At 36.2% G+C, this 13,705-nt stretch overlaps 1 protein-coding gene across 4 annotated transcripts in view; it reads right to left on the minus strand.

Moving 5' to 3' along the window:
• GRIA2 (glutamate ionotropic receptor AMPA type subunit 2) overlaps window positions 1-13,705 on the minus strand; it is a 186,095-nt gene that overhangs the window by 69,240 nt on the left and 103,150 nt on the right. For all 4 annotated transcript variants that reach the window (XM_061384342.1, XM_061384338.1, XM_061384339.1 and 1 more), the window contains exons 4-5: window positions 9,368-9,564; window positions 4,217-4,270 (exon numbers count right to left, since the gene is read on the minus strand). In XM_061384342.1, the coding sequence (XP_061240326.1) occupies window positions 4,217-4,270; window positions 9,368-9,564 (251 nt within the window). The remainder of the gene's footprint in view (window positions 1-4,216; window positions 4,271-9,367; window positions 9,565-13,705) is intronic.

Genomic DNA, 13,705 nt, shown 5'->3' on the forward strand with positions numbered 1-13,705 from the left:
CCGATTTAAATTGTACCTCAGTTTGGGAGCACATTCTCTGAATGATGAAATCACAATTTTAAAAAGTCACTATTATAAATATTTTCACTTTATATAGTATTCCACATCATTGTGCAAAAGAAGTGAAAATATTTTGACTCTAAAATGTAAGAGAGTCTTTTCTTTGTTGCTGATATTAAAAATATAGTTTAATATTATTTGTGTGGAGGATAATTATCTATATTTTGTTAGTGAATTATGTTTTTGTTTTTCTTTTTATCAAAATAATTCAAATAAAGGAAAATATAGATATAACAAAAATCATAGATTTTCTGTTCTGCCCCACACACGTGTTAGTTAAGCTCTTCAAAACAATCAATTTCAGTAATTTTTGTTTTTCATGCATTTGCCTCCATATTTCTGCATGAAACATTTTTGCTCTTTTTTTCTAACTTAACCATGCTAAGTTTTCTTATGAGTTTATACTTGTGCTAGATGCGTAAGTCTCATAACCAAAGCATCTATCTCTTGTCCCATTTTCATGTTCACTCTTTTCATATTTAAAATTCTGTCATTTGGAGTAAAGCCAAACAATGTGCTAGGATTTCATTTTCCTTCTTAAATAATATGTCCTTCTAATGTTAATGATACCTGCATTTTTTTCATTACTAGAACTTTCTCTGTATTTATCTTTAATTTTTTCCAGTTGCTCCACAAAAAAAATTTCATGTTTATACAAGTAAAGCTTTTTTCAAATAAAATATTCAAACATTGCAAGTAATCTATTTTTCCTGTGTCCTGAAGCCTTCCTCCTTAACGTTGCAACCTGATTGGTTCCTCTTTCAATTTGCTCTGCCATCGTTCCCCTGAAATGCCCCTCCCCACTTTTCTGAGCAGATTCTCTGTATCACTTTTCTCTCCTGTTTTACCCTTTCCTTCTGCTAGAGTCCGCAGAAGTCCTCTGAGATGCATGGAGGTACATTTTTGGAGACACTAAATGCCTATAAATATATTTATTTTGCTCTGACAATTGACCAGTATTTTGTCTGGTCAAAACTTAACATTTCAATTTTTTTTTTTTACCTTTTTTAATTTAATTTAATTTTATTTTATTTTTTAACTTTACAGTATTGTATTGGTTTTGCCATATATCAACATGAATCTGCCACAGGTATACATGTGTTCCCCATCCTGAACCCTCCTCCCTCCTCCCTCCCCGTACCATCCCTCTGGGTCATCCCAGATGAAAATTTCAATTTTAAATTGAAATCCTCATAATCTGAAGGCATTGTTCCAGAGACTTTTGCTTTTTATTAAAAATTATAATATCATTATTTCTAATCGTTTTTTTGCATGTGACCTGTTTCATACTCCTCCCTGGCCCCCACCTGTCAAAACATTTAAGATCTATTATTTATCTCTGAAATTTCATGATGCTATTTTGTTTAAAATATGAAACTTTTTGTCTTTCATTATTGTGTGTACCCAATAGGCAGTTGTGTGTCATTCAATACCAGGAATTTTTCTGAACATTTCTTTGATAATTTCCTTCTCCTTTTTTTTCACTATTTGTGTCCCTACAAAGTTTATTATTAAGAAGTAACTCTTAGATTAAACATCTCAGTCCCTCAGTCTTCTCCACATACACCATTTTTATATTATATTGTCATTTTGCTACATAATTTGAAAGATTTTCTCAAATTTACCTTCCAAGTTACTAATTTGGATGTGATTTTAGAAAAGAAAAAAAAAAAAAGTTAATTTCCCAGAGCTTCCCAGAGCTCTTTCTTGTTCCTTTTTTTAGCATCCTTTTCTTTTCTTTATGGACAACATTTTCTCCTCTTTCCCTGCACATATTGTTAAAATTTGAAGCATTATTCTGATTCCTGACTGCCCTATTTCTCTTTACTTATTTATTTGTACTGTGTCCTTCATGGCAAATATTTTTCTCAAATGCCTAGTAATGCTTGGCAGTCTAAGAGGAAGATGCTGAAATGATTCTTGAAATTTGTATGTGCCCAAGTGGGGCTGGTTGATGAGTGAGCCTCACTGTAGACAGAGTCAAGTGGGTGGATGGTAAGGGTTTTAATCTGTATATGAAGGGCTGAAGAAAGGAAAATCGCATTCCCTGTGACAACTTCTTTATCACTTTATCCCTTTTAATGACATATCAGGAACTGAACCACAGCCTGTTGGGGAGGTTAATCAAGCTTTCAGCAATTCCTGAAGAAATGAGCCAACAATAATATCTGAGGATTTTTCTATCTATTACAACCACTTCCTCTTACACTCATTAGCCACTGGGCAGAGAAAGCATGCAAGTCCAATCAAGAGTTTAGAAAATGAACGCCCTTCAAGTTTGGATGACATTCTTCAATTTTAAATGTCAGGGAAATTTTCAAGTGCCCTAGAAATTCTCAGAAACTGCAGCAGTCTACAGATTCTTTGAATCTACTGATTCACCAGAAGTTCCATATGGTGAGGATACAAAGTATTTAAAAAAGGAAAAAGACCACTTGAATTCAGATAAAATACTAGGTAGACTTTTCCCTAGAAGCATGACAGCAGCAAGAAGTTGCTTTTATTTTTGACTCTTTTTACTTTGGTCATTCAAACACATATTTCCTTTTTCATATCAACTCTCAAATTGATGGACCTCCTTCTGTCATTATTTCTCCATGTTCCAATATAATTTCTCCATCTGGACATTTTTAAAGATCACAGCTTTCAGAGTAGCTCTATGCTGTTCATCAAATGGCACAATTCACATGGGGACTGACTGTCCAGACTGTTCCTTGCACAGAACAGTTCTGGAAAGACTGATTACAGAGCTGCATTTATTTTAACTCTTGCTTCTCTAGTCAGGAGTCATTTAGGGTCTATAAGCCAACTGGTAAGTAAGTTCCAAGGAATTTTTAGAGTAGCTATTTCATTGCCAAACAGAAATTTTATATTGAACAACCAGTTTTTCCCAATAGCATGTATGTCTGGGGTTTAATATTCTTTATCAATGCTGAAAACAATATTTATCACTTGTAAAGTTGTCGGCTTTTTCAATCGCTCCATGACTACTAGAAGTAATGTCTTGTGATATAACAATCTAATATTCCAGAAGCCATGACACAGATCTTCATTTGTATAAATAGGAAACCTCAGAGTTCTATAATGCTGTGGAGAATACATTCTCATTCTCTTCTTTTATCCCTCTTCTAATCGCGTTTTTTCTCAGGTTGGGGAGAGGCAGCCCTCAATTACACAGAGTCACATTTATTAAAGATTGTAAACCTTTGGAACACTAAAAACTGGAGCTCATTTTATTGCTGATTTAAAAATTGCTTTGAAAAATGGAACCATCTAGTGATAATTCTAAATTGACTTTGATTATACTGAAGAAAGGGAAATGCAATTAACTACTGGGATGTTTCAATACAGGGGCTTCTCAGGTGATTCAGTGGTAAAGAATCCGCCTGCCAACACAGGAGATGCAGGTCCGATCCTCGGGTTGGGAAGATCCCCTGGAGGAGGAAATGGAAACCCACTCCTGTATTCTTGCCTGAGAAATCCCATGGACAGAGCAGCCTGGTGAGTTATAGTCCATAGGGTCGCAAAGAGACACAACTGAGCAATACATACATGTGTTTCAGTATAATCTTAATTTTAGAGGAATCTCAAAGAAAAAGTGATCAACTGTAGTAATTCAGTTTTTGTTGTGTTGCTTATACAGCAAGTAGGAAATCAGAAATAAATAATGTATAACATATCAATATTTTAGATATTTCCAGGTTTTCTTTTGCACTAAGACACAGTTTCACAAATGTGCATTTACAGTATATATATATATATATATGCACACAAAGAACTTTGAAGAAATGGGTAAAGGGTAACATTTATAAATTATAGTGACAGAAACAAGAGGAAACTTGGACAATAAAATTTTATCTTTTTGAAAATTTTCTGTCAGTTAACACAAAGCATATGCCTTGTAACACAAAGCATAAGCTTGTCAAATATTGTTCTATCATTTCTCACATCATTTATAATAATTGGAAAGTGATTAGGAAATATAAAGTGGAAAGTAAATCTAAAAAATAACAAAGTCAGAAAAACATCACCACTTCTAAATGACCAATGTAATCAAAATATGTTTTTAAAAATACCATTGATAAATCCTGGCCATTGATTGTTTTTAATTTATAGGCATCTCTATTAAAATAATAACTATCATTAATTCACCTACCAGATTTGCAATGATGTAATGGTACCCTTTAACATGTTTTCCAATGGTAATAACCTGACAAAGATAAAAAAACAAATGTAAGTAATGAAAATGCACAATTACTTATGACTTGATTCAGAAAATTTTAAAAAATTATTTACTATGTTTCTTGATCATCTACAAAGAGTCATATTTGATAAAACATGATTATCAAATTCAGACACTATTTCTCTCAGAAAAAAGTAACCATACATTTCAGCACTTTATACATTTTACCATTCAAGAAGCCAACAACTAAAAAAAAAAATACATATGTATTTTATAGTAGTACATTAATTTTAAAAGAATATTAAGAAGTATACGACAGAATTCTAACAGAGGACTGTAAAATACTATTCCAATCTTAAGACTCTTGAAATAATTGTAGCCTAGTTACAATGAACATTGTTATTTCCAGTTTGAAGCAGCAAAATATCAGGGAAGCTAATTTTTCTCCACAAATCCAAGTCAAAAATCAATGGCGAGATAAACACCGAATGGAACAAGCAATTGTTGATAATGCTCACAACAATCCTGGACATTACTGAATCAACTGGACCCCTCACTGATCTAAATCACTTATAAAGAAAAATGGGTGAAATAGCCATACTGTAGAGTGGTACTTAGATACTCCACTGTAACTTCTATTTTTAAGGAAATAGTCACACCTATGGAAAGTATCACATGCTAATAAAAATTGGAAAACATTAGCTCATTTCCTTATTAAACTATTTGGGGGCTTCTCTTTGCTTTTAGCAAAATGATCAAAATCCTTCAAATGTAGCAAAATCCAGGTCCACCTTTTTCCTCTCTAACTAGAGTCTTCTTTCAGTTTCTTTGTGCACAAAAGGTTTCTTTCCATCACCCTCAGGGCTTTCATAGATCCCATTTACTCTGCTTGGAAAGTTCCCCCACCTCCACGTTCTTTGTCTCTTGAGGCACAGTGAATCCCAGCCTAAATTGCTATCTCCTACAAGACTCCCTTCCTGAATTCACTTCCTCATCCCAGACAAAGTCAGGTGCTCAAAAAGCAGGTGAAAGTCACTCAGTCTTCTCTGAGTCTTTGCGACTCCATGGACTATACAGTCCATGGAATTCTCCAGGCTAGAAAACTGGAGTGAGTAGCCTTTCCCTTCTCCAGGGGGCCTTCCCAACCCAGGGATTGAACCCCATCAAAAAAACAAGTGGAGGGCCAAACCCTAGAAGCATTCCACCATATTTCACCACCACCCCATATGGCAGACTTTGCTTCTAAGTGGTCGCTATTTGAAAGGGAGTTTGGGCTTATATTATTTTGTAACTTATTTTTATGCTACACAACCAAATTGCCTTTTCCCAGAAAAAGAACACTTTGTATTGAAGGTAGGATTTTGAAGAAAAGATATCCTCCTAAATGAAATGCACTTTAATTAACATAAGCTGAATTCAGATGGTCATGTCTCATATTTCTTACTGGCATCTATTGACTGTCCTTACTGGTCATCCTACCATATCAATCATGCATGTCTTCCTTCCGGGAATTAAGAAAAATCACAGTATAAATGGTGCTGCCAGAAGTAGAAGTCCTTGACTTGTGTGTTCATTGACAGAAAGAATAAATATGAAAATGATCTAGCCCTACTTCTGCCTAACAATTAGTATCAGTCATACAATCATATTTCTGTTTTATGGAGCCATTAGTATTATACTAACAACAGGAAGTTTGTTAATTTCTAAATGCTTTTGATGTCTGAGTCCTTTTCTCACCTAATCACAACTAGAAATAGGTATTTCTAAGATTTTATTAAAAGATAAAGTACTCAAGACTAACATTGTTTAATTCTATTTCTAATTAATTTAAGCTATTAAGAATATAAAGTTTTATCTCATCTCCATTCTCTTGACAGAGGGAATAAGCTAATAGTGTTTCCTTTTCTTTAAATGTACCACAGACCTACATTTTTCCTAGTAAACTCTATTCAACAAAGGCCTTCAATGATTTCTCAATTGAAATTACTTTTGTGTTCAACTCTTTTTCTCATAATATCCTGTTCTGTTCCTTAATAGTATACAGCATTATTACAGTTGCATATTTATTGGACTATAAAACATCATGACTGTTCACCTTGATGGGGCAAGCCAGTCTGTTTAACATTATGTTTTTGGATCTACTGCAGTGCCTGTCTGGCAAACATTAGATGCTGAGAGAAATTTATTGAACAAACACATGAAGGCTTGAACACAAGCCAGCCAGCCAAGTGGTACCCGTGTGTGAACCTTCCATAAATCTTCCAACTCCTGTTAAGACAGATACTTCCTCCTCCATGCTCTTAGACCACATTGCATTATAACCCGCAATACTGCAGCATTGATTATGTGTGAACACTTTCATTCTCCTCTAAACAGTGAATTCATGAGGTGCGGTCCAGGCTTTCTTTCCTTTCTCTGTATCCCTCATTCCAGACACATATAATGTGCTCAATAAATGCACACATGCACACTGCACATTCAAATAAAATATAAGCCCAAGATACTGTGTACATTTTTAATGGATGTCCATATAGACATTTATTTAATCACAATCATGTATTATTTGTTTCAAAACATTCTATTCCATGAAGGAACATCATTTGCAGCAACACTGATGGATCTAGAGATTATCATACTAAATGAAATAAGCCAAAGACAAATACCATATGATATTATTTACATGTGGGATCTAAAATATGATTCAAAGGAACTTACCTATGAAACAGAAGTGGACTCACAGACATAGAGAACCGATTTGTGGTTGCCAAGGTGGAGAGGTGGGAGAGTGAAGGACTGGGATTTGGGGATTAGCAAATTCAAACTATTGTATATAGAATGGATAAATAACAAAGTCCTATTGTATAGCACAGAGAACTCTATTCAATATTCTTTGATAAACCATCATGGAAAAGAATATGAGAAAGAATGTATATATATATATGCATGCTGCTGCTGCTAAGTCACTTCAGTCATGTCCGACTCTGTGCAACCCCATAGACGGCAGCCCACCAGGCTCCCCCGTCCCTGGGATTCTCCAGGCAAGAACACTGGAGTGGGTTGCCATTTCCTTCTCCAATGCATGAAAGTGGAAAGTGAAAGTGAAGTCGCTCAGTCGTGTCCGACTCTTAGCGACCCCATGGACTGTAGCTCACCAGGCTCCTCAGTCCATGGGATTTTCCAGGCAAGAGTGCTGGAGTGGGGTGCCATCACCTTCTCCAATATATATAGATAGATAGATAGACAGATATAGATATATATATAACTGAATCACTTTGCTGTATAAGAGAAACTAACTAACATTTTAAATCAAGTATTCTGAAGGAGATCAGCCCTGGGATTTCTTTGGAAGGAATGATGCTAAAGCTGAAACTCCGGTACTTTGGCCACCTCATGTGAAGAGTTGATTCATTGGAAAAGACTCTGATGCTGGGAGGGATTGGGGGCAGGAGGAGAAGGGGACGACAGAGGATGAGATGGCTGGATGGCATCACTGACTCGACGGACGTGAGTCTGAGTGAACTCTGGGAGTTGGTGATGGACAGGGAGGCCTGGCATGCTGCGATTCATGGGGTCGCAAAGAGTCGGACACCACTGAGCGACTGATATGATCTGATCTGATACTTTAATAAAATAAATTTTAAGAAGATCCATTCTCTATATTCCCAGTTGCTCTCAAAGTTTCTCTCTTCTGGTTTTGAAAAAAATATTTTCTTATAGGCTTTCACCAACCTGTATTATGATGAGTCATGAATACATAAATTTTTAAAACCAAAGACTAATGACTATTATTAAAATTCAGTTTTAATGAGAATCTCTTCTGAAATTCAAATGAGTTGTTGAGGTCACATTTGAACAAGAGGCCTTCAGGTTAAAAACAATCCCAGTCTCACATCCTGAGATAAGATCAGGACTTTTCTACTGATATGTTCACTTCTCTGGCATACAACATTTTGTTCTTCCTCATAACAAGCTAATTTTTTTCACTTATTCAATATTTCATGAAAAATCTGTTTTGTATATCTTAGGCCTTGTATTATTCTATATCAATTAAGGTTTCATCAACATTTGCATCTGCAAAATGCTTTGTGTTATACGGATTAATGAATCTAATTTTCTCTTCAAAGCCTAGAGAGACAATAAATGCATAATAAACTGCATATTTTATTTCCAATCCTATATTATTCCAAGGAATAATTTCATGTATATTCATTTATATATAGCATTATTCTAAGGAAAATATAAGTATACATTTTCAGTTGAAAAAGAAGCAGATCCCTGTGGAGGAGACTTCAGTCAGTAAATCCTGATGCTTTTCACCACCACCCCTGGTCATCCCCCTATCTGTATAACATAAATGACTTTATTTCTATCCCTTGAATATCACTACATGGCTGTCGTATTCTGAAAGATCTTAAATTTTGAAAGAAAAATTGTGTGAAGAGCACAGATAAAGCATCTATATCTCTGATATCATGTTATTCTTTAAAATATTGCAAATTAATACATCTAGTTTACTTCTGAAACAGAAAGGATGAAGTATATCTCTCCTATGTATTTTATTTTCATAGATTAATAGTTTCATAAGTGACACAAAACCTACCTACTAGGAGGAAAAAATTTCTTCTTGGAAAAATAAATACCCACTCTTTCTGAAGACCTAAACCCACTCAGACAAAATCCAGGTTTAGCACACCACATTGTATTACCCTAAATGTTTGATCCTTCGTGTCTTGCCAAAGAATTCGTATATTACTTACTTTTCCCTTAGGACTCAGGCTTATTTTCACTTAATATGTGTCTATTTCTTTATCTGTAAAGGTTCAAAGGAATTAGATTTTAAATTTCCATTTCAAAATACTGAAGTTTAGGACAACAATTACCATACACAACATGAGCCAGGAATCATGTATTGAATATATGTAATGATTAGTGTGATGTGTCTGCGTTGTTGGGGACCCCCTGTTATTGCTCACTGAAGCCAGAGATAATCTAACTGATGATCTGTGCTGTATCCTCCCTAAACCGTCAAAAACTGCTGCACCAGCATCTCACACACACACTCTGCAAACGCTGACACTGCACTCAGCCTCTAAATTTGGTGCCTTAGGAAACAGAGGAGCCAACCTGGTCTACGATGTCGTTGACTTTGTCCCGCTCACAGTCCAGGATGACACGCCGCTCCTTTTTTAGCTCCAGATCCTGGAAGAGGGAGCGGTAAGTCTCATCTTTCTTGTCGTTGTTAATGTTCCCCACATTGATGGCAGTCACTTGCCACTTCTTCTCTGCGGCAGAATCCAGCACGGCCTGCAGGGTGGACAAGCCTAGGAAGGCAGAGAGACGTGGGGCCTGATGAGGAGGCTGGAAAAACGCAGAACTGCGCTGGGAAACTGACAGCAAATATATTTTGAAGGTTGATATTTTTGTGCAATTAAGGGGATACTGACACCTCTAAAAAGCTACAGCTAAAATCCTTATCAACATCCACTTATTTCCACTTTACATCAACAGCTCTTTCCTCTAACTGCCATTGTTTTGATGAAAAGAGTCATAGCTTGAAGAAAAACCACACCCCTTTCTTTCAGCCCCCTTTTCCCAACTGTATTCCTCTGAATAGTACCAAAGTGTGATTTTTTTTTTTTTAATACTTTGGGGTTTTGTTTTGTCTTGTTTTGGCCAAACTGAGCAGCATGTGAGATCTTAGTTCTCCTAAGAGGGTTTGAACCTGCACCCTGGGCAGTCTATAAAAGCACACAGTCCCAACCACAGGACTGCCTGGGAATTCCCTCTCTCTGTTTCATTGTTGTTGTTGTTGGGTTACTTGTTTTTGCTTTAAGTTTTTTTGTTTTTTGGTTTTTTTGTTTTTTAATGTGGATCATTTCTAAAGTCTTTATTTAATTAGTTACAATATTGCTTCTGTTGTTTATATTCTGGTTTTTTTTTTTTTTTTTTTTTTTTTTGGCTTCAAGGCATGTGTAGTCTTAGCTCCCTGACCACATATTTAACCCACATTCCCTGCATTGGAAGGTGAAGTCTTGACCACTGGGACTGGGGAAGTCTCTATCTCTGGCTTTAACAAAATAAAAAGACATTCCATTCTTTCTTGTACACAAAAGTAATATTTGTTTATCTATGGCACTCTATTTCACATTATTATCCTGAAGAGTCTGAGTCTGTTTTCAGTGAGATTAGTCTATGTGGGTCTCTGTGACCCTAAAAGCCAGTCATCTCTGAGGCTCTATTTCTTCCTATCATTTTCCAGTTAGCAGTTATTATTTTCTTCCTCAGCCTTCTGTTATATCATTTTGTGTGTGTGTTATTGGGACTAATGATGCAGAAATTACATGTTCACCTCTTAAGCAGATGGGCAGCCAGCTTTCTCACACATATAAGTTATATTTACTCAACTTCCCAAAGGTGAGACCACTCTGCTAATAGTAACCGCTTATAGCATCATACAACTTAGAAAATGTATTTTTATTTTTTACTTGTTCACACATTACCTCATATGTAGAATTTGGAGGAGGAACACTTTGGGAATGTCTTTCTTAAAGTTAATTCTGCCATTTAACATTTGTAAAACCAGTATATAAATGTGTCTTTCATGTTACTTCAACTCTTCATAGCCAACACAAATTCAGCACTTCTACAAAGAGCTTAATGAACAATAAAAATCAAGGCTCCAAAAAGAATTCAGGTCTCCTCACATCATCTTCCTTATTCCAGACAGACAAGACTATTGATCCTCTTTTATCCATAGAATGTGGGACTTACCCAATTTAATCACATGACTAAAAGCTTTATTCATGTACTGAACTTTATGTAAATCTATTTACCACAACAAAACAATCTTGTTGAAAATTACCTGATCCTGGAAAATATTGTTAAAGTTTTTACTGATTCTATACTGGCCAAGGATATTTAAGAAGGATCTAGAACATCTTGTTACACCATAAAGCAAGGAAACTCTGCAAAACTACCAGCACTGGGTCAAAGACTCAGAAACCAATTTGAGAAGAATCACTTTAAATAAAGATGAGGCAATGTGAACATCAGTAAGAATAATATCTACAAAATACTTAAATATATACATTTTTAAATCCATAAATTAGCAATGACAGTTAATAAAAACATGTTATTGAAAGATGCCATTTGATGGCTTTTTGAAAGGAGCCAAGTAATTATTTTGAAAACTGGTCAATAAAGGAAAATAAACAAGCTTTTTTCCTGCCTTTCCTATATGAACTCTACTCAGGGTGATAATTAAGGGGGGTTTTTCTTTTTGGAAAAAACTCCAGCTAATAAATGATGAAATAATACAGATTCAGAATTATAACCAATCTTGCAACACCGAGTGAATTAATGAATCAAGACAACAATGGTTAACTAATGCTAACAACACAAAAAGAGAGAGAAGGTGGCCAGTAGTTACCTTTCAAATGGGGATACTCAACATCACCTATGCAGTATTCACGCCAAAAAAGCTAATGTGAACCTCAACAAGCATCTAGATCTAATTATCCATTTATTAAGAATAAAAGCAATGTGTTAAATGCCACAGTGGTGCAATCATCAAATTCAAGACTGTGGGAATCTTTTCAAGAAAATTAGAGATACCAAGGGAACATTTCATGCAAAGATGGGGACAATAAAGGACAGAAACATTATGGACCTAAAAGGAGCAAAAGATACTAAGAAGAGAGGGGAAGAATACACAGAAAAACTATACAAAAAGGATCTTAATGACCCAGATAATCACGCTGGTGTGTTCACTCACCTAGAGCCAGACATTCTGGAGTGCAAAGTCAAGTGGGCCTTAGGAAGCATAACTATGAACAAAGCTAGTGGAGGTGATGGAATTGCAGCTGAGCTATTTCAAATCCTAAAAGATGATGCTGCGAAAGTGCTGCACACATATTTTGCAATATGCCAGCAAATTTGGAAAATTCAGCAGTGGCCACAGGACTGGAAAAGGTCAGTTTTCATTCCAATTCCAAAGAAAGGCAATGCCAAAGAATGTTTAAACTACCATAAAATTGCAGTCATCTCACACACTAGCAAAGTAATGCTCAAAATTCTGCAAGCTAGGCTTCAACAGTACATGAACTGGGAACTTCCAGATGCTCAAGCTGGATTTAGAAAAGGCAGAGAAACCAGAGATCAAATTGCCAATATCCACTGGATCATGGAAAAAACAACAGAATTACAGAAAAACATCTACTTCTGCTTCACTGGGGCTTCCCTGATAGCTCAGTTGGTAAAGAATCTGCCTGCAAAGCAAGAGATCTTGGTTCAATTCCTGGGAGGGGAAGATCTGCTAGAGAAGGGATAGGCTCTCCACTCCAGTATTCTTGGGCTTCCCTTGTGCCTCAGCTGGTAAAGAATCTGCCTACAATGTGGGAAACCTGGGTTCGACTCCTGGGTTGGGAAGATCCCCTGGAGAAGGGAAAGGCTACCCACTCTGGTATTCTGTCTTAGAGAATTCCATGGATTGTATAGTCCATGGGGTTGCAAAGAGACAGATAGGACTGAGCAACTTTCACGTTCACGCTTCATTGACTACTCTAAAGCTTTGATTGTGTGGATCACAACAAACTGTGGAAAATTCTTCAACAGATGGGAATATCAGATCTTACCTGTCTCCTGAGATACCCATATGCAGGTCAAGAAACAAAAATTAGAACCAGACATGGGACAATGGACTGGGTTCCAAACTGGGAAAAGAGTATGCCAAGGCTGTATATTGCCACCCTGCATATTTAACTTATATGCAAGCACATTATACAAAATGCCAGGCTAGATGAAGCACAAGCTGGAATCAAGATTGCTGGGAGAAATATCAATAACCTCAGATATGCAGATGACACCACACTATGGCAGAAAGCAAAGAGAAACTAAAGAGACTTTTGATGAAAGTGAAGGAGGAGAGTGAAAGTGTTGCCTTAAAACTCAACATTCAAAAAACTAAGGTCATGGCATCCTGTCCCATCACTTCATGGCAAATAGATGGGGGTTTCAATGGAAACAGTAAGAGACTTTATTTTCTTGGGCTCCAAAATCACTGCAGATGGTGACTGCAGCCATGAAACTAAAACACACTTGCTTCTTGGAAGAAAAGCTATGGCAAAGCTAGACAGCATATTAAAAAGCAGAGACATTAGTTTTCTGACAGAGGTAAGTATAGTCAAAGCTATGATTGTTCCAGTAGTCATGCATAGATGTGAGATTTGGACATAAAGAAAGCTGAGCACTGAAGAATTGATGCTTTTGAAACTGTGGTGTTGAAGAAGACTCTTGAAAGCCCCTTGGACTGCAAGATCACACCAGTCAATCCTAAAGGAAATCAGTCCTGAATATTCATTGGAAGGACTGATGCTGAAGCTGAAGCTCCAACGCTTTGGCCACCTCATGTGAAAAACTGGCTCATTGTAAGACCCTGATGCTGGGAATAATTGAAAGCAGGAG

Source organism: Bos javanicus, chromosome 17 (genome assembly GCF_032452875.1).
Source record: "Bos javanicus breed banteng chromosome 17, ARS-OSU_banteng_1.0, whole genome shotgun sequence".
NCBI lineage: Eukaryota > Metazoa > Chordata > Mammalia > Artiodactyla > Bovidae > Bos > Bos javanicus.